This window comes from Vanessa atalanta, chromosome 29 (assembly GCF_905147765.1).
Source record: "Vanessa atalanta chromosome 29, ilVanAtal1.2, whole genome shotgun sequence".
In the NCBI taxonomy this organism is placed as follows: Eukaryota; Metazoa; Arthropoda; class Insecta; order Lepidoptera; family Nymphalidae; genus Vanessa; species Vanessa atalanta.
The window spans coordinates 4,916,561-4,939,440 of NC_061899.1; the positions used below are offsets into that span (position 1 = coordinate 4,916,561).

Genomic DNA, 22,880 nt, shown 5'->3' on the forward strand with positions numbered 1-22,880 from the left:
AAGATAAGAAGTATTATTTATACATAAATCTTATTAACCTTTCGGACAATCATTTATTGGCCAATATGATTAGTTTATTTTTCTATTTTGCAAGCTAATATACAAAATATACAAAATCGAGAAAAATATATAACAAAAACACTCACCCTAGGATTGATTCGAAGATATGCCACACCGTTGCTGCACTGGGATTTGATTACACAGGAGTAACCTTCAGTTGCACAGGTCTGCTGCAAATCACCACCGGACGTGTCAATTCCAACGCTTCCAGAACTCTGGAAGACATTGTCGAAGTTCTGTTGTGTTTGCTGTTGCTGTTCGTAGTCGAATTCATTGGTTTTGTCACTCTGAATCAGGTTGATGTTAGATACAGGGGTCGCGAATGGTGTAGGGGAAGAACCGGTGTAACCAGTAGAAACCTTGTTTCCTGATGCGAAGCCTCCGCTGTAGGAACTGCCGAAGCTTTGAGAATTGGCACTGTTGGCGTTATATTGGCTTTGAGAGTTTGAGGCTGCATCAAAGTTTGAACCGGCTGCTCCGTTGGATCCAAATCCAAATCCAGATCCAGCTTGGTCAGCTTTAAAACCACCGTTCAGGAATGGGTTTTTCGATAAATCAACCTCTCCTTTGTTGGAGGAGCTGAAGGATGAGGATTCGAAAGACGAAGACTGGAAGTTAGAGGGCTTAATGCCTCCAATGTTTTGTCCTGCACCCAAATTTGCGAGATCACCGTTTAAGAATGGGTTGCTTGCCAAGTCAAGTCCGCCAACCGCACCAACTCCGCTTGCACCACCGTTTGAACCGCTGCTTGAATAGCTAGAGCTGGATGATTTGCTGTATTTCTCAAAGTTACCGCTGCTACCAGCGCCAGCTTTAAATGGCGAGTCCTGGTTCATCCACCAGAAAGGACCGTTGCCTGGTAAGCCACCTTCAAAGACGTTTTTTCCAAAACCCGAGTGAAAGTGGAACTCATTGTTAATATCCGCAGCGGCGGCCGCGTTATAGGCATCTGCGTTACCGTATCTTTCAATAACTTTGCCGTCTTTAAGCTTCAGACCAGCACAACCCTTGTCTGATGAACATCCTTCAAAAGACTGTTGTGTATGGACTTCTGAGCCTGGTAGGGCTTGAAGTTCAGCTAGAAGCGCTTGAGGCGATTTGAGGTTTCCAGAGGTACAAGTTGTGCAGCGCTCAACCCTCGCTTGGGGCTCGGATGCCTCAGCTTCGACAATTGGTTCTTTGGATTGGGGTAGTTCCTTAACATCCTCTATGTTTTCGGGGAGTGCGTGAACGATCAGTAGGAGGCATATCGCCGCCACTGTCTTTAGTAGTGGCTTCATAATTATATCTGAAACAATAAAAAATATCATAAGTAAACTGTGTTTAAATTACGTAGATATAAATAATTACACCACTCATCAAATATACTTGGTGGTAGGGCTTTGCCCGTCTTTATAGGTACCACCAATTTATCAGATATTCTTCGAAATAAAAATAGTTATATTAGTATTGTTGTGAATTGTGAGTGAGTCAGTGTACCTACAGGCACAACAGGTATAATATCATAGTCGTATATTTATTATTTTTTACAGCCTTAATGTTTATGGGTGGTGATCACATAACATTAAGATGCCCATTTGCCCGACTTGCCATTAAGTCTAAATCATATAATTCAACATTAACACTTCCTATCAACAGTCTTTGATTTTAAGTACTAAATAACTATTCACGGACAAATTCACGACTTCATGGTTGAACTATTAATAGTAAACATTATCTATTACAATAAAAGTTTATCGAATACAAAATTTAACTTAAAATCGTATCAATTTTCGATTCCGTAACTTTTTTTCTATTCATACTAAACTTGACAAAATCTTCGAATATCGAATCCGTCTATAGTTCAAGGTTGTTTATTTTAATATTAATTAACAAACCGCGTAACACCATAGCATGAAATAAAATCCCTTATTTATATCGCGTTAGAGTTCCAAATCATTTGCTGTTTCGATGTAAATATTACGTACTTATATTTGTTTGAAAAGAGCCTACAGCATATGTATATATATTTAAGGCATTTTTATACGGAGTCTTGATTATTAAGATTTGAGCTCTAACTCTATATAAATAAAGTTTATATTTAATTGTATTTACACGTGTAATCAGCTCGCTTGTCTACTAGTTTAAACATACTAGTTTACCTCTGGTTAAAATCAAACTGGAGTCGATATAATATAATATTATGATCATACTTTTAGCTTAACTTGAAGTCATTATGACTCGTTCATGTTGTGATTAATATGGCTGATGATTCCGAGGTCGTAGGTTCAAAACCGGAGTCGTGGTAATGAAAAGTTTTTTGATTATTGTCTGAGTTTTGAAGTTGGGATTTTCAGCGATAGTTTTCTGTTTCTCTAGTCGATTCGTTCTGGCGTCTTTAAATCATTTTAGCTTTGCCAATTAACACATTATTACATATAAAAAGATAATACAGAGGATGTTAAGGGGGGAGAACTCGGGATAAACAATAATTTAATTGTATTTAATCTATGTAAATTAAACGTCGGAAAAGAGTAACTACTGAATTCCTAGTCGGTTCTTCTGGATCCACATTCCGAACAGCTGGTACCTTTTATTTTAATTTAATATTGAAAAATAACGATTCAAAGTTGTAAGATACTTCTTGATGTACATTTTAATTTAGTTGGATTATCAAAGTCGTAATAGAGAGTTCATCTGTGTTTGCTCGCACACTTGAGCCCTATAATGTCCTGCGTAGTTAGCTAGCCTCTTGAAACAGAGGTCAACATCTTTGTCATATGACTATAAGTATTTGATAGGAGATATTTACCATTTTTTTATTTCGACATTATCTACGAATGTCTTGTTCACGAGATTTAGTTCGATTATATATTATAGTATTCGTAGATAATGTCGAAATATCGAGCTCCGCCAAATGAAAATAAAAAAACATGGTAAATATCCCGTTTACAAATACTCATAGTAGTAAAAATAACCATGTTAATTTAAAATCTTCATATAATTTTCACAAAGTCGTGTAAATCAATCTAGGAAGTTGGATTTGACATCCTATTGTCGAATTTTTTTTCAAATTTGCAACTAAATACGATTCGGATGACAATGACAAAATATTAGCGGCGTTGTTTAATGATGAAGACCGGAAATGACGGAACTATTTTTGTATTTTTATTGCGATTATTACAATTTTTAAAAGCCTTTTTTTTTATTACACTTGTATGTACACTAACATCCTGTAGATTTCCCACTGCTGGGCTAAGGCTAAGAATAATTTACCTCGTGCTCGGCGGTGGAGGAAAACATCGTGAGGAAACCTGCATGTGTATAATTTCAACGAAATTCTGCCACATGTGTATTCCACCAACCCGCATTGGAGCAGCGTGGTGGAATATGCTCAAAACCTTCTTCTCAAAGGGAGAGGAGACCTTAGCCCAGCAGTGGGAAATCTACAGGCTGTTCATGTCGCTGTTGATTGTTTCATTATTACATTGGAAAAATAAAATTATAACAATTAAAAAAAATCATTTAAAGATTTTTTTCATTCGTGAAATTCGTAATTGAGAAATATCTATTTAAAAATATGATATCAACATGTCTGTACGTTCGTACGACCGTAAGATCAATAGTTTAGACAAACAATGAATATGAATAGTTACGACTTTTGACGAGGCCTTGGTCCCCACGTTGATGTGTAATTTTGATGACTAATTGATTGCCTTGTTTCGAATGTAATAGAAATTACATTATATATTAAAAATACACTTATTATATATTTATATATGTATATAAATCTTCTGTAAGCGTGTGACTGAATTCCTAAATGGTTGGATTCAATTCGATGATCATTTTCGGTGAGATGGTTTGGATTGGATCCCGTAGGTGCTTTAGGGACGAGTAGCTCGTTGAACGAGAGTTTAGTTGAACACTGTTATCTCTTTCTTATATCATAGATTTGGTATTCGAGAGAAGACGACAGCATTGTTTTACTAATATCCATTTAAATAATATTTATAGATTTTTTTTTGTGCTCTAGGTTGATTTGCGAATATTCGATCTGATGGTTAGTGGTCACCGTCCATTGACATTGGGACTGTGGGAAATATTTAACATTCCTTACTGTCTAAGATGTAAGTCGTGCCTGAAGTTACACTGGTTCACTCACCCTTCAAACCGGAACAGCATTGCAGCTTGGCGGTAGAATATCTAATGAGTGGTGGCTTAGATACATAGATATTAAATCCTTATTCATTCTTCTATTTTGAAAAGACTATTAAATGTACCTAGATACTTGACCAGGCGGGCTCGTATAAGGCCTTACCGTATCGAGTAAAGCTATTTTTGCTAAACTTTAAACAGCGCCATCTATCGGTATTTAGATGCAACATTTTCACTTAAACAGACTAGTTAAGTAATCCATACTAAAATTAAAAATGCGAAAGGAACTCTCTCTGTTACCTCTTCACGGTTAAACCGCTGAACCCATTTCGATAGGTTTTGGTGTGGAGATAGATTGAGTCCAAAGAAACGAACAGAGGATTTTAATTCATCCCTCAAGAGGTCATAATGGCGTCACCATTTGCGTTCGTGTGGTATAGGTATAGTTGTCTATATAAGGACAGGTGGACAAGGATGGCTTATCGTGGGTCGTAAATTTATGGTCATGTAACATAATTGTATGTTTAAGTTTGTTTGAAGGATATTTTGTTTGATCGTTACAAGCAGGAGTTACAAAAAAATGGTCAATTATTGTAAAATCAAAATCAAAACATACTTTATTTAGGTCGGCTTCTACACTTTGAAACGTAATTTTACAAAACTATATTTATTATTATATATTTGATTTGTGCACTCTTTTAATCCGATTTGACGATAAATCCAACGCAACTCGTAAGAGTTCAGCCGCAGAACGTCTTAAGTACTATTCCTAGCACAGTAGAGTTAACACCATTTTCCAAGGCAATCCGAGATACGGAAATATCAAAACTACCTATTTCTAGACCTAAAAAAAAACAGTATCTTACTTTTTATATGTGCCTGATTGCTTTGAACCAAAGACCTTAGAATCTACACCTAACAACCACACCAGACAGACCGGAAGACAATACGTTCTAACAAGTAGATAGGAAACAGCCTTCACTAATACGAAATTCCTCAATAACGAACAAACAAACTATATATATTGACGAATGTCTCACTGTTTGAGGACGAAAATCACGACATAGTTAACATAATATATGTTTTTCATAAATAATATATAAGGTATGACGGATGTATATGATCTTCAAAACGCCTACCTTAACAACATATTGGAATTCAAGGATAGTAGGCTCTTAGTACTTCTTAATCGTCAGCGTTATCATCGGTTTGCAATTAAAATTTTACCGAGAAGAACCACCACCATCAATAATCCTCTTTTACTCTATTTATTAATTAGGTTTGCTAGCGATTTTTACGGCTGAAGTTGAAATGGGCTGATCGCTTGGCAAGATCCTAGTGGCAAGAGAGCCAGAGGACGCCCTAAAGAAAGTTGGGTAGCTGAAATTAAAAAAATTGCTGAAGTGGATGAAGAAAGCACAGGTAAGGAAAACCTGGAAGCTGATGGAGGAGGCCTATACCCGCTAGGGGCCTTAACAAAAATAGTTTTTACTGAAAAATCTTAAGATTTACCGTAGTTCGAGCATTTACAGTAACTATATGTTATATATATAAATGTATGTATTCTTATGCCCATAAACAATGGCACTGTATGAAATATTTACCATCCCTTACATCGCCGATGCGCCACCAACCTTGGGAACTACGATATTATGTCCCTTGTGCCTGTAGTTACACTGGCTCACTCACCCTTCAAACCGGAACACAGCAATACTGAGTACTGCTGTTTGGCGGTAGAATATCTGATGAGTGGGTGGTACGTACCCAGACGGGCTCGCACAAAGCCCACCAAGTTATTTGTGGAATTTACCCAGGACGACTTTAACTAAAAAACTAAAAGTCGCTGGTCCAAATGATCATCCCACTCCTAGCACACGAAACAAACAATCAGATATGTCATTACAAATACTTAATCTTTTAGAAAGCATATCGATTGGAAAACAGCGATTCAAATTCTCATTTCACAATAAAATTACATCAATGATAAATAAATTACGTAATAAAGAAACACATGTGATCCAAAAATCCTTATACGAGATGAAAAATAGCAAATTTCTCGTACCATTTACGTGCTGAGTCAGTTAGCAACGCCGCCCACTCCATAGTTCAGAGTTTACGTCACCAACGACACTTTCAAAGCCTTACACTCACAACCTTGAGCCTACGCTATTACTAGATATGATATTTGCATGAGATCTTAATGTTATTTTAACATATCATTGATTTTTATCATATTTTTGTGATGTATTTTGATCTCATCTCATCTCTCGATCTTTATGTATGTATGTTATGTTGATACGTTATGTTTGTGTATATATGATTTAAAAGGTGTACACCTCCGAACCCCTTTCTTAGAGTATTCAATGTCCTCTATCCAAAGGTCGTCTGGAAGAGATCGCTCTTTTAGCGATAAGACCGCCTTTTGTACAGTGTTTTCTATTTTGTTGTGTTGCTTCTTGTATCTTTTTTTTTTTTTTGTTTCGGTGTACAATAAAGTATATTTATCTTATCTTATATTATCTCATCTTTTACATAAAAGCGAAATACCGCTCACTGATTAATCATTAAATCTCAGAAACTATAACATCTACAAACTTGAAATATCTCAGATAAGTTCCTTGTAGGGTGTAGACAACCCCTAAGAACGGATTTTCTTGTACTCCACCTCTAAGAGCTTAGAACGGGGGTGGGAAGTTTGTGTTGTCGCGGCGCGCGGCTAAGGTGCAGGTTTAGTTCGTATATCAATATGCTAGTAACTGCTGGAGCTGGGCGAAAGTTTTGGCGCTCAACAGGACATTCCACTAGTCTGTTCTAATGTGTTTTAGCTATATATCAATCTCCCACTACTGGACTAAGGCTTCGATCAGAATGTTTTGAATAGTATTCCACCACGCTTCTCCAATTCGAGTCGATACAAATATGACCGAATTTCATTGAAATTTGACACATGTAGGACTACTCAAGATGTGTTTATTCAACGCTGATCGTGGGACTATTAACACAAATGAAACACGTCAAAAATCAATGGCATTTGCAGCGCCGAACCGTTAGTTTAGGGGGCTAACACTACTTAGAGGCCCACCTAAGACATATCTGAACGTAGACTTGATTTAAATTAATTGAATGGGTTTGATAAATTGCAGCAAGCCATACGATCTGTTTAATTTAATAAAAGTTATGGATTCTTTCGCAATATCGTCTATTTTTTACTTTGACTTGACTTAGTTAAGGTTCCCGTGACACCACGGGGGGCCTGGGCTGAAGCCCAAAAAGCCATATTGTAGATCCGGCCCTGGGTATTTGTCTGTGCTTGAACCCGCAATTATCACAAATTATATACTTGCTTGTCAGGTGTGACCTTATGTTCGAATTTACATAACGATATATCTTCGAAATCTATAGTATATAATTACACTAATAGTATGAAGGGGTAAAATAATGTTTTATGTAACGGAAAACCTTCGAAACTAATAAAACTGACTTTATTCCTGAGTGATGTAGAGCATAATTATATTTCATATGATTTTTATTTTATTAATAAATTGTAATCGTGAAACGCCGGGTGAGTCACTAGTATTCAATATAGGAACCTTTCTTTATATATTTTATTCGGTATTTCATTGACGCGGGACGAGTTCTTAACGAACCTTGACGCAAGCGTTGTGATGCGACACTATCGATGAATATGATATCGATAATATTTTGTCATTTTAATTACATTTGATAATAAATTTTTTTATGTGTTTTAATTATGTATCGTTTTCGCTGTCCTACCATCATATCTTTTATTTTAAAATGAAATAAAATTAAAGTTACTATTGATATTAAGACGATTGATTCCGTTAATGTATTACGATTAATATATTTAACAGGTATTTAAATAAAATCAAATATATTTAAAGTCAAGTAAACTTTGTATTAATCGTTTTTGAATTATCAATATTAAATCTAACACCGTTACGTAAAGCGGCCTCTAGTGAGAAGAAACGGTAAGAAACGATTAGTTTTTTTTTTAATAAACACAATGAGGTTACAATTCACGATTTTTGTTTATTACTCGTGAAAGAGGTTATAAGTTATTCAAATCGGCTTAGAAAAGAAATAGGAAATTTGATCTCTATAAATGTAAACTAATTTTCGCTCGCGGCCTCGCTTGCGATTCAGGGGTTGGTTGTCAGGTATTAATCACACAATATCTTTAAAAATTATAGCCTACGAACAGAATAACAATTCTGTTGTTTAAGCTATATTATTGTAAAGTTTCATTAAAATCCATTCAGTAGTTTTTTCGTAATAGTGTAACAAACATCCATACAAAGGTTCGCTTATATAATATTAGTAAGGGTGAATGACGTTATGTTTATGGGATCATAACATAATATATATATCTTATCGGTATCGTTTTATATTTAAATACCGCATCACTACCGAGTAATGTGGGAAAAATCTTTTGTTTAAACATTTACCGACGAGTTTATTCATAATGGTTACAAATTACAATATAAGCGGACTTGATATGACCTTGTCTGTATATGTATAACTTACAGTGTTGAATTTGTTAAAAAAACATAATTTTATGTGCTATGATTCTAAAGGAAAACATGAATAATAAGAGGAGGGGGGGGGGTCTATGATAAGATGTTATAGAGTCAACTACCCTGGGGCCTCCACAAAACATTCACATGATCCCGACGAGTTAACAATTTCAATGTTATATATGTGATATCTAGATATCTATCTATATATCGAGATATAGTCAATGTTTTAAAAGATACCGATACAAAGAATAATTCATTATGGACAAACCACACTGACAGAATGGAAATTGTTTAAATTAATTTGTAAAATAAACAATGAACCATCCAAGAAATATTTTTAAAATTGTAATAAACATGTCATAAACATGTCTTCCAATTTCATATATATGATAAAAGAGCATTTCCTACAGGATATATAAATTATATTGTATATATTGACTACTGAGTTTCATGATGTCTGCACATAGCTTTAAATTTGAAAGAATTAATCCAGTACTACCAACCTAAACTTCGCACGGGTGCAGTTAATAAAGAAAGATGACATAAACATAATCGTTGTCCTATAACACTCAGGAACTTATACGTCTTTGTACAATTCGCGTATAACAATTCAAAAATACTAGTAACGTTGTCACGTTACAGCTTACTTTGAAGTATGTACGTACTATTAATAAATACACTAGTACACGGAAAATTTATTTATTATTTGTTGTCAATTCACAAAAATCTCCAAATGTCATTCCATGCGCGACTCACTTTTGTTTTTTTTAATAATTATTTTGCGCGGGAAAACATCTTGTATTATTTTTTTAAATTCGAATGACGTTCTGAAATCGATTACACTTTCACGAAATCGGATACAATAACAAAATCTGAGTTTATTTAATATATAATTATGATATGAATGTAACTACAAAAATAAGTATTTCTAACAATATATTTTGTAATTTAGCGAATCAAGATTTTCGTGGCTACGCTCAAGTTTTAGGAGTTGGTCGTCAACTCATCAGGTTCAGGTTGAATCCACATTCCGAACCGTTGGTAGCTAATACGTTACGGTTCCTTGTGCTTGTTCTTTCCGCAACACAACAATAGTAGATATTGTTGTTTGGCGGTAGAATATCTGATGAGTGGGTGGTACGATAACGGGCTTGCACAAAGCCCTACCACCAAGTAAATAAGAGAATAGAGAAACACAGAATTGATGTTTTTTGTTTTATTACAACATATGAGTTTATCGTAATACTGATTGATAATGTCAATTTAACACAGATAGAATATAATTTTATAATTATTTGGCATATGGCAGAATGTGGTTTAACTTACAACTAAAAAATTTACTTTTTAAAACTAATCGTGAGCAACGAATTTACGGTTGTTATAAAATGAATTACTTGATCGAAGCAACGTGTTAAATGATTAAGGCGCAACATTTAAAGTATTATTTAATTGCATAAAAAATACGTTTTGCGTGGTGGTACTTGGTGCGAGGCCGTTTCGGAAGCCCACTCATAGGATATACTAAAAAGCAACAATACTTAGTATTATTGTCTTCCGGTTTGAAGGATGAGTAACCTAGTAAGTAAGTAGTAGAAACAGAAAAAAAATTCGCAATATTTTTTTTTAACATTGGCTATGTTTATTCTAATAGAAATAAATTAATTTAAAAATAATTATGATATTAAATTCATATTATTATTTAATTTATCGATAGTTTTATGTAACTTAAAATATTACCCAAAGGTACATCACTATTATCCTTTCCTGGAACAACAGCTGTTGTCATATAGAATGTGAGAGCGATAAACAATATTCATGATTTTTGAAGATAATATCAGACCTTGACAATTACAATAATATTAATATTAACCCAATTCGATACTCAGTAACGGTTTTGTTATTGAAAATAATTTAAAAAAATTAAACCGTTTAATTTTCGATCGTTGCCATAAAAAAAATCATCTTTGTGAACGGCCATTTTAAAATCCATTCAAAATATTTTTTATCTATAGTAATATTATAAAAACGAAAGTTATGATTTTTTGCTTATAACAAATACAATAACACCTCTTGTAATGAAACCTAGGGCTTAGATTCGGAAATACAAAGATATTTTTTTTTTTTAACATTCGACGACGAAAGCGTAAAAGAATTATTAATATAAGTTCAGTAGTTTCAGAGTTCATCGATTACAGTTTTTTTTTTTCATACTTTACCATAGTGTACATGTCATTTTTAAAGTTAGGACTCTCTAGTAAGCTTAATACAATAATAGTTTTAGTACTGATAAACAATTAAATTTATAAAATCCTCTATCAAATTATTGTTAAAAGACGACCATTTTCGTAAATAAAATTTTGAAATTCTGTGAAACATCAATTCGGCAATTACGTACAGTGTATTGCATAGTTATGACAAATAAAAGAAATCCACGACCATAGGTTAAGAGTTATATGACCCTACAACATGGCGAAAAATTAAAAAAAAAAAAAATTATATAAGGTATGCTAATCCGGTGTATAAATTATATATTTTTCATATTGTTATCTTCTGATGTGACATTAATAACTTCAATTTCGTATTTGTGGAATTTGCATTTTTTCTTTTGCCCTTCATAAGATTTTACGTAATAAAAAAGAAGAAGCGTTGACGTGTCATTTTCGTGACATTGACAGAATATTTGGCGCGGAAGTTGTTCCATTTTCAAGAATGTTATAGACGAATCATCTTACGCAACAATTTTAAGGAAAACTTTAACAAATATTTATTATATATGATTATATGGTACGGGCGCTAAACGTGTGATAATTTCCAGTCAAATCCGTTGACCAATTTGACCCATACTAGCAAAATAGAAAGTTTTATGAACTAACTACAGCCACAAGGGCTGACATTTTAGTTGCTTAAGTTGGTAGTACTTCGGCGGTGTTAGGGATGGTTAATATTTATTGGTCCAATGTCTAAGGCAGTCTGCCTACCTAGTTACAATAATGAATTTACAAACAAAATCCGTTAACAATTTATTATAAGTGATGTAAACTTATCGATCTTTTATCATTATTATGTGGCGTGGATATATGAGTTATTTTGAAAGGTATGACGGTGAGAGATCACGAATTCGACCCCCAGGTCGAGACATTCAAAATCCAATATATTAGTGACGAAATCGAGTGACAGGTCTAGTTTTTATTTTCTAGGTCATCTAACATAAGTGTGTATAATATTTTTTGATTATGTTTTTTAGGTCGAATTGACTCAGCGTTCGCCTGATATGATGACTCTAACATATCACCAGAAACGAAAAGACCCTAAGCGGTTTTAAGATATGCTATTGGGCCGAGATGGCCCAGTGGTTAGAACGCGCCCGACGATTTCGGGTTCAAACCCAGGCAGGCACCACTGAATTTTCATGTGCTTAATTTGTGTTTATAATTCATCTCGTGCTCGGCGGTGAAGGCAAAACATCGTGAGGACAACCTGCATGTGTCTAATTTCAACGAAATTCTGCCACATGTGTATTCCACCAACCCGCATTGGAGCACCGTGTTGGAATATGCTCCAAACCTCCTCCTCAAAGGGAGAGGAGGCCTTAGCCCAGCAGTGCTAGCAGGCTGCTAATTTAAGATATGTTAGCTTCGCAAGGATGTATTTTATTAATAAAGAAAAATTTATGATAGAAATATAACTTACACCTTAGGTATAGTACTCAGTAATATCGTAGCTGTCTACCAATGAAAGATAAAAATGAATTATACAAATAACAAACAAATTTAAAATTCGTATAGATCGTAATTTTTTAAAATTTTACAATGATACTATACACATTATAAACTGCCCAAAAATATTGTGAACGTTCGAAATAAGATCGACTGTTTTTAAGGAATTTGAAAAGTTAATTACGACAATAGAGTATTATGAAAATAATGCATAATGGCTGTGGGGACAGAAAAATATAATGAGTAAAATCTAAATATGTATTAATGTCATGAAGTTAGCCTAAAACAACCTCTATAAAAAGCTCCTTAAGCCACAGGTAGAGCATACTTTTGAGATATACACTAAACTCTCTCTTGACCAGACTTATTACCGCTCAGTATTGCCAGTTATTGAAAAAAGAATCCTTATCTAATCCAAATATATCAAAATAGAGAAACCAATACAGTATAAGCGGATTTCGATGCCTTGCCTGACTCTAAGAATGACCCCGGCATCTGATATCGGGGCGTAAAGTCCAGCGTTAAGCAATGGGACGTGGGCAACGATACAACAAACGAATAAACAGGACCAATAATGTCTACATGTAATTATCTATTACAGTAACAGCCTTTAACGTCCCACTTCTGGGCTAACGCCTCCCTATTTGAGATGCTTTGGAGCTTATTGCACCACGCGTGGGGTCTCCTCACGATGTTTTCCTTCACCGCCTAGAGCGAGATGCATTACACACAAATCGAACACTTGAAAATTTAGTAACGTTCTAACCCCTGGCTCATCTCAGATTATATATATATATTGTTAAATATTAACATATACGTCCTCGCGACCCCTTAAACATATTCAAATTTATATATTTTTCATCATTCCAAAACATATTTCGTTATGTATTTAAAATTTAGATCATTTTCTTCGATTTGAATAAACACATTTGTAACGTATCAAGGTCGATTGCGTGTTTGTGAAATATTTAGAATATCATCTTTAATTTGTTTACGAAATCATCGGTATATTTCTCTAGATTAATTATTCAAAAAGGCTTTTTCATAATTAAACTTTTAGAGGTCGGAGGTGAGGGTTTGAGAATGAGGTTACGTTCTTAGAAATTGTGTTGTGTGATCGTTGATATTTAATTTAAAAAAAATAAAAATATATATATGTACACAATATTTTAACTATATTTCACGGTAACATACAAGTTCAAATATATGTATTAGACAACATCACATACATTACTCTGATCCCAATGTAAGTAACTAAAGCACTTGTGTTATGGAAAATCAGAAGTAACGACGGTACCACAAACGCCCAGACCCAAGACATAGAAAACTAATGAACTTTTTCTACATCGACTCGGCCGGGAATCGAACGCCGTGAAAACCGGTGTACACACTAATCGACTAGAGAGGTAGTAAAATTAATCTTTGTGAATTTTTAGTGTAGTAGAAAATTACTATTATTTAAAATGACCCTTATAAGCCTGGTGCTTTCTAGAAGTATTAATTATTAGCTTTTAGTTTTAAGCACTTTTGCTGCACATTGCGCTTTTATTGAGGTGCTGTGTGCAGTAAAAGCTTTGCCAAGATTACAACATCCATTCATTCATTCAACGTTCATAAGGCTGATAAAAAGCTCATATGATGAAAAGTGACCGACCGGGTAGTCCCAAATCCCTTAAACTAAGATAGACTTCTGATCTTTAATCTACTTTAAATAATAAATTCTACAAAAATCACTATTGAAAATTTCCAAACGTGTACGTATGTTTCGGACACATATATAATACACTATTGTTTTTTTTTATTATTTATACTACAAAAGCTCTACAATAGCAACCAAACGAATGTCAAACGAACGAAAATAAAAACTGTACCTTTTCCTGTTTATATAAGTAATAACATTACAAAATAATAAATTTAGATACTTTATACAAAATATATTTAAATAAGACATTATCAATCGTATTATCGAGCAAAATTAAACCGTATTCAATTGTTTTTGACGTTAAACAAAAGTATAAAAAAAAAAAACACTAAACAATGTGTCAAAATTTCACTTATAACTATGTATGATATAATTTATCGAGTCGATACGACCAAATTCGGTCGTCCGTCCTTTCGTAACGTGTTATGAAAGTAACACACGTTACGCGCAAGGCATGTGAACTTTATCAGTATGTGTATAGAAGTCATTATGTTGTTTTGTGTGTTGATACGTAAGATAAATACTGGCGATCTTGGGTAAAATATTATTAGCATCGATCGTTTGTATGTCTTGGTATATATGTGTGTGTGTTTTTTTTAAGTTACTTTTATTTGATAACTTCTGACGGAGTATTTATCTAATAATAAGCGGAGACGGCCGAGTGGTTAGAGCGCCTGCATTTTGAACGAAGATTGCGAATTTACGTGTAAACACAAATTAAGCATTTGTGTTTATAATTCATTGACGCGGTGAAAGAAAACTAATGTATGTCTTATATCAATGAAATCCTGCCACATGTGTATCCACCGACCTGCATTAGAACAGCGTGTTGGAATAAGCTCCAAACATCAAAAGCAAAAATCAAAATATACTTTATTCAAGAAGGCTTTTACAAACACTTTTAAATCATCATTTAACAAACTATTAAGCTACCACCGGTCCGGAATGTAGACTCTACCGAGAAGAATCAAAAGGGAGGGGAGGCTTTAGCCTAGCAATGGGAAATCAACAGGTTACTAATGGTCTAGTAGGCTTAAGGCTCTATAAGGCTGTATAATATGTAAGTATAATAAGGTTAGTTCATGCCCTAAGTTACGTTTCATCGTCGAATCATTCTCAACAGCAACCTGCTGTGTGGAAATTGGAAGCGTTGTTCGTGCCTTGGAAAGTACAGGAGTAGTTCTTAATGCGCCTGAACTCGTTCCGGTCGTATCGGATGCTGTTTTTGAAAGTCATAGAATAGTTTGGACCTGTGCTTTTGAACAGCTGTGTACTATATATCGTGAATAGACTTATATCTCTTGAGATCTTAACGTATTACCAAGTTAAATGTTACGAAAAATATTTTTTCCAATTGCAAACATATTTGGCTAACGAATTTGACATATGATTTGAAGCCCTGCTTATGTGTGAGTTCATATTATCTCAACACAACCACTAGTACTCATACAACAAAATTTTAATTACTCGGTAAGGTCAAGTACTGAAGATCTCGTGATAACAATGACGTAGCCAGCTTCCTATTGTAATCGGAATTTTATATTAATCTCAAGTAAGATAAAAAACTCAACTAGAATTTTCCATGTTAATGTTTTTTATTGCTAACCGTACATAGATTCGTCATCCAAATGTATATCAAGTTTATGTTTACCCATCTTTTTTTTTTCCAATTTTCAAGGTTAACATTTGTGTGTTCGAAATTTAAAATAATGTTTATTTAATATTTAATATTAAGCACGTTGTCTGTTTCCTTTGCCTCCGTTTGGTAATTTAAAAAAATTAAACAATGTTCTAAATCTCATCTGAACCTATCGAGCGTTTAAATACGCTTTCTTAAATCTATTACATTGTATTTTTTTATTTAACCCATCGAAAATAGATTTACTTTTTTTTAATTTTACAAATCCAAAATAGATATTTGATTTACTAATGTCATCTGTCAACTATATTTAACTTGCTTAAGAAGGTAACAGTTCTTGACTTAGTATTTGGCTGTACGATAGAATACTGTCAAGACAAACGATTTTTAAGTATATTTTTTCCTACACGCTTGTAAAGGAATTGATAGCGGCACCAAGGATCGTGGGTTCAAATTCAGTTTGTTTTAAGTTATTTCTAAATCTTGGTTGATTTTTTTAAGAAACCTAAACCAATTCGAACAGCACCAGTAAGAATAATACGAGAGAAGGCTCATTAGTGTGCCCATTGATCAGACGCCTTAAATTTTACTTTGCAACAAAAGCTTGTATCGATATTCGAATTTTCTAGAAACTATGTACTATTGTAACATTTCACATTGAGAATAACAATTCAATTATTGAGTGCCATAAAAAAATACTTCTGTGACATACTGAGTCCAATTTAAGCCATCAACACAATACAACCAAAAAAGGCATAAAAATCGGTCCAGCCGTTTAGAAGTTCAGTGACATACAATATAATTATATAAATAAAGATAAATAATATACAATGTTCAATACTAAAACGTATAATTGTTACCTTGATTAAAATAAATGTATATCAAATAAAAAAAAAAAAACAAGCGCTTGTTTTTTCAGTAGCGGGAAACTTTACTAATAAAATTTAAAAGAAAAACCTATTTTTTAAACAAAGAGAACCCCGTACATTAGTAAAAACTCGAAATTTGAATTTTAGTATAATAATGAGCTATTATTTCGTAGGAATTCCCAATATATTCTTAAACTTATTTGCATTTTAGTACGAAATTCGTATCCGGCTTATGTCACAATCGTAAAGGAATTTATGTATATGTAAAGATGTTCGCACGTCCGTACCTCCGTGCTATTTACTTATTTAAATTATGTTTTATTTAACACTATGTTTTAATCTAAAGATTAAATATATAAATTTAAACAACATTTTTTTTAAACATTTGTTTTTAACTAATTCAAAATGACATTTTATTTAATACATCGTGTTTATTATTGTATTTTACAAATATCATTAAAACATTGTTACTTTACTGTACTTTTAATAAATATTTTACGGTTATTTATTGAGATAAACATTGTTTTATAATTCAAATTTTGTATTATAATCTATAAATCTATAATCATCTGACATCTAAAAAACCGCGCGCTCATTGGTCACGTTTTATGTTACAAACTTCCGTCCCTTTTTACGAAATCAAAAGATTGCAGAAGAGACGTTATAAATGATATTATTTAAAATGATATCGTTAAATTGCGTCACGACATATACATACAAGTAAGGATTATGTCATTTTATTTATTTTCGCTAAACTAACATTGTGAACATATGAGTCATACAGAGAGAATACAGACTACAGCGCCATCTATCGCGCCAAATTACAATCAATGTATCATTGACAGATCGAAAAAGAATATATCTATATATGTAAATCTTCTGTAAGTTTGTATGTAAAAAAATTGGAAAGAATTCGATTTTTTTTTGTGTGTCTTTGTGTGGGTCCTGTATCCGGTAGGTGGCGCTGTGATGATTGTGATTGGATTGGGAACGTTAACAGGCAGACAAAGAACGAGAGGTAGTATTGAGCCGTTAAAGATTTGCGCTATTGGTTTTTCATGTAGATTCTACTGAGAACCGGTAAAAAACCTGACAGTTATTCTTTTTAAATATTTTCCACTGCGACCATCAAATATATTAATTATAATAAATTTAAATATTCGTCATCATCAGGTTTATCAAACATTTTTAAAATATATTATGATAAGAATATTTCTTAATCTTTCAAATACGATAATAAAATCATTAAACATATTTATGAGTTTTTTTATTTAAAAGCAACGGTATTTATAAGTTAATTAATCATGAGAATGAAAATGTTTATGTTGTCCACAATTAATTCTTGTTATAAATTAATTTGATTCAACATTAATGTCTTTGTACATTAAATATTATTTAAAAAAAAAATATATATATCAAGATTTTCATCGTCTGTGAACGTTCGAAAGTTAAAAAAAAAATTACATTATGCTATCGTTGAAATTTTACGCAAATACGTTTTTTTTTTAAAATTGTAATCTTTATTTTCGAACACAAGGAAAAACTTAGTCTACTTTGATTAGTTTTCAAATAAGTTTTTGTATAATGTATTTAACTATTAAGATTGTTATAGCTATAGGATCCGTGTCATCTGAGGTCAAATATTTATTATGTAGCCATTACATATTATCGTATATATTATGACTAATATATACAATAATACTATCTTAACTACATTTACGTATAATCTTTCTTAAAGATTTATATCTTACTATATTGATGTCGATAAAAGTTTATCTGTATTCGTTAAATTATTTATATTCGTTGTATTTTATTTATTTAAAAGAAGATAGATAAATATACTTACTATACCTACTTACTGCAATAGTAACTACTGAGTTTCTTGCCGGTGCTAGATTTGCATTTTATTAAATATACATAAAGCTTTAATAAAAATACTAGCTGAACATGCGAAAATTTTAAAACACAAATTACAAATCCGTTTTACTCCCTTAGGGGTGTATTATTATAAATAAATAAAATAAATAAATATTGGACAACATCACATACATTAGCCTGATCCCAATGTAAGTAGCTAAAGCACTTGTGTTATGGAAATCAGAAGTAACGACGGTACCACAAACACCCAGACCCAAGACAACATGGAAAACTAATGATTTTTCTACATCGACTCGGCCAGGAATCGAACCCGGGACCTCGGAGTGGCGTACCCATGAAAACCAGCGTACACACTACTCGACCACGGAGGTCGTCAAATCATATGAAAATATGATATATGATGATAAATTATTGTGAAATTCGTTCATAGCGCATGTTTAAGGAACCCTATAAGGAACCTACCTGCCATATTTTAAGTTTGTAGGTGGTTAGTTAGTGGGATTTCGTGTAATCAGTGAGTGGTACTTCGCTTTTATGTACATATATTAGAATAGAATATTTTTGATTGTGAAAAAGCTTCATTAAAAGTATAACACCTCGCCTTATTGCCTCCACTGACACGAGCGGTGATCCTTAATTTTGCCCAGAGGATCCGAATTGCTATCCAACGGGGAAATGCTGCTAGCATTCTTGCCACCATTCCACGCGGTCAAGATTTATACAGTAACTATTTTAAATTCATATTTGCATATAATTAAGGACTTAATATTAATAAGCCTTTAATTTTTAAGTATATTAAATATTGTTGATCGTTATATTCATTCATTAAAATATCTTAATAAAGCAAAGATATAAGATTAATATCAAGAGCAGGCTATATATAAATCTAATATGTTGTAAGCGTTACGGAATATATGTTTACAATAAACTTAATCGCATTGATTTATAATATAAGTTTTTTTTTTTTTATTAAATAAAAATATAATTGAAAAATGTATTTTAATATAGTTTTTATAATATAGTATTAGATATAGTATGCTAATTTTAGCAATAATAAGCCTATTATAACATTATCGTCTTATTAATGAATATTTCATAAAAGTATAAATATTCATTTCTATAAAATAATTTTAATATTTAATTAATTGTCGTGTTTATTTTTTTTTAATCAACTTGTTGCTAATTTATATTAATTAAGTTTTTATACTGTAATTGAAATGTTGTTTAATACTTAGAACAATAATTTGGACAAGGAAGGTTTTATTGAAAAGACTTCAACGGGTGCGGATTATTTTGGGTGTCTACGGGTGTCATTTTTTTTTATTTTTTTTTATGTAGTGTAATATTTAACATATTTATATTCATTGTGTGACATTGAATAATGCCCCCCATTTATCGAAATTTTAATAAGTTCTAATTTTTCTTCCTTTTGAAATAACTATCGAAACAAATTGATTTTCAAAACTTCCTTTAAGAATAACATTTAAAAATTATTTTGATATAAATTGTATAAGTATTTATATGAATACTTTTTTTGTTTATTAAATTTATGATATTTAAAAAAAAGCAAAGATATGCACGGACCTAAAAAAAAAATTAACAAAAAAAATTAAAATAAAAAAAGACCAACTCACATTAACACGCAGTCGCACTTAACACAACACTAAACCAGTTAACACAAAAACGTCCCTGTGTCTGTGACGTCACGCTACGTCTCCACTTACGAGCGTCGGATCGGAAACAACCGACCGTGTATGAAAATCCATTCTTATATAGCGACGTTTTGAAACGCGTATTGACCTTTGAATCTGTCAAGCGCTTTAAAGCGACAGTCTCGTCATTCGCTAAGCGTAGGAATATTTTTTTATTTGTCATACTATTATAAAGAGCATTATCCTGAATCTTACAATTAATTCTTCATGGATAATCGTTATATATTGCAAAATTACCTCGACGTATTTCGATATCTACACTACTCAAGTTATTCTTTTAAAGCCCTTATTGTTTTACGATTAAGACTCCATTTTATTTATGTTACCCGACAAACATATGTACATTCTTTTTTAAACTAAATCGTAATTTTTTAATTTTTTTGTTTACATTCCTTTGCCAACAAAGCTTTTGTTTGACACAATTAATAAATCATTAATCGTTTATAAGTATCTTTTAAAAACTGTAATATATCACATCGAAGCTCTTGTTTTTTAGTGGATTGGGAATTCTACTAACAAATTGTAACTTTATCTCGTACAGGCGTATTCCATTTCTATAAACTCAATGATCCAGTCGCGGTTCGATCTGTCATATCCTGGTGATGTCAGTACAAGAGCTGACCATCTTCTTTTAAACTATTAAACTAAGTTTAAACTGTAGTGAGGAAAACGGCAGATCAGTTTCAATCTCGGTACGGATCGGTAGTCAACGTTCTAAATCAGTAATATTTTACATACATACTTTAACAGCCTGTAAATTTCCCACTGTTGGGCTAAGGCCTCCTCTCCCTTTGAAGAGAAGGTTTGAAGCATATTCCACCACGGTGCTCCAATGCGGCTTGGTGGAATACACATGTGGCAGAATTTCGTTAAAATTAGACACATGCATGTTTCCTCACGATGTTTTCCTCCACCGCCGAGCACGAGATGAATTATAAATACAAATTAAGCACATGAAAATTCAGTAGTGCTTGCCTGGATTTGAACCCGCAATCATCGGTTAAGATGCACGCGTTCTAACCACTGGGCCATCTCGGCCCTCTAATATTATAATATTTTACTTATTCTAAACCATAAATAATAATTATGTAATAAATAATAAAACATAATTACAATCCATTATTACAATTCTATAATAATTCAATCTATGTATAAAAAGCTTCATCAGAAGTATAACACCTCGCCTTATTGCCTCCACTGGTGACAGGAGGGCTGGTTTGTTTTTAGCCGAGAGGATTGCAATTGCGATTCAACGGGGAAATGCTACTAGCATTCTTGCCACCATTCCACGCGGTCAAGATTTATACAGTAACTATTTTTAATTCATATTCGTTTATATTTATGTGTTATTAAATATTAAATTCTATGTGTTATTAAATAGTTTTTTTTAAAAAGCTAATCCTTAAAGCCCCTGTTAAACTGTAAACAGATCGAGGTTGGATCGGATATATTATTGCCATTACGTATTAGTAGAATTGTCCTCCAGGTGGTTTCTAATACAGACATTCTTATTCTCAACTCAGACACAAACTTTTCACAGATTCTAGACTATGATATAAACGTAACATTTTGGTTAACAAACGTTTTGGTGGTAGGGCTTTGTGCAAGCCCGTCTGGGCAGGTACCACCCACTCATCAGCTATTCTGCCGCCAAGCAGCAATACTTGGTATTGTTGTGTTTCAGTTTGAGTGAGCCAGTGTAACTACAGGCACAAGGGACACAACATCTTAGTACCCAAGGTTGGTGGGGCATTGGCGAAGTAAGGGATGGTAGTTATTTCTAACAGCACCGATGTCTATGGTGGTGACCAATAACATCAAGTGGCCGATATACCGGTGTGCCTACGTATTATATTAAAAAAATTGGATTTTTTTCTTTATTTTTAACAATACGGCTTAGAACCGGGATTTACGTCATTTTTTAGAGGCTGAAACCAATTGGGCGGACACTTAGTAAAAACTTAAAGCTTTGAAGCATTTCCAGTTTCCCTTCAATTTGGTATTTGTTCGGTATCAAGCTTTCTGAATATTTACAAAAATAAGATTTGGAAGATTCTGAGCTTTTAAAGATGCATTAAAGATAAAAAACCGTGGACTTAGAATTTACTTACTTCTAGGCCTTACTTAGTAGAACCGAGATGGCCCAGTGGTTAGAACGCGTGCATCTTAACCGATGATTTCGGGTTCAAACCCAGGCAGGCACCACTGAAATTTCATGTGCTTAATTTGTGTTTATAATTCATCTCGTGCTCGGCGGTGAAGGAAAACATCGTGAGGAAACCTGCATGTGTCTAATTTCAACGAAATTCTGCCACATGTGTATTCCGCCAACCCGCATTGGAGCAGCGTGGTGGAATATGCTCCAAACCTTCTCCTCAAAGGGAGAGGAGGCCTTTATCCCAGCAGTGGGACATTTACGGGCTGCTAATGCTAATAATGCTAATGCTAGGCCTTACTTATATAAAAATATAATTGTTGTTTATTAAAGTGGTGGAAAAGAGGAATTACTGAGTTTCTTGCCGGTTCCTCTCGGTATAATCTACTTTCCGAACCGGTGGTAGCTTTAAATTTAATTCAACAATGTATTATGATGATTTAAAAGTGCTTTTATGAGGCTACCGAATAAAGAATA

The 22,880-nt window shown here is 33.1% G+C and overlaps 1 protein-coding gene across 1 annotated transcript in view; it reads right to left on the bottom strand.

Annotated features, from left to right (window-relative positions):
- The window catches only part of LOC125075076, a 60,018-nt gene extending 39,718 nt beyond the window's left edge, over positions 1-20,300 (bottom strand). Inside the window, exons 1-2 of the mRNA XM_047686665.1 lie at positions 20,171-20,300; positions 147-1,348 (exon numbers count right to left, since the gene is read on the bottom strand). Coding sequence (XP_047542621.1) covers positions 147-1,340 — 1,194 coding nt within the window. The 5' untranslated portion in view covers positions 1,341-1,348; positions 20,171-20,300. The remainder of the gene's footprint in view (positions 1-146; positions 1,349-20,170) is intronic.
- Between the last annotated feature and the right edge of the window lie 2,580 nt (positions 20,301-22,880).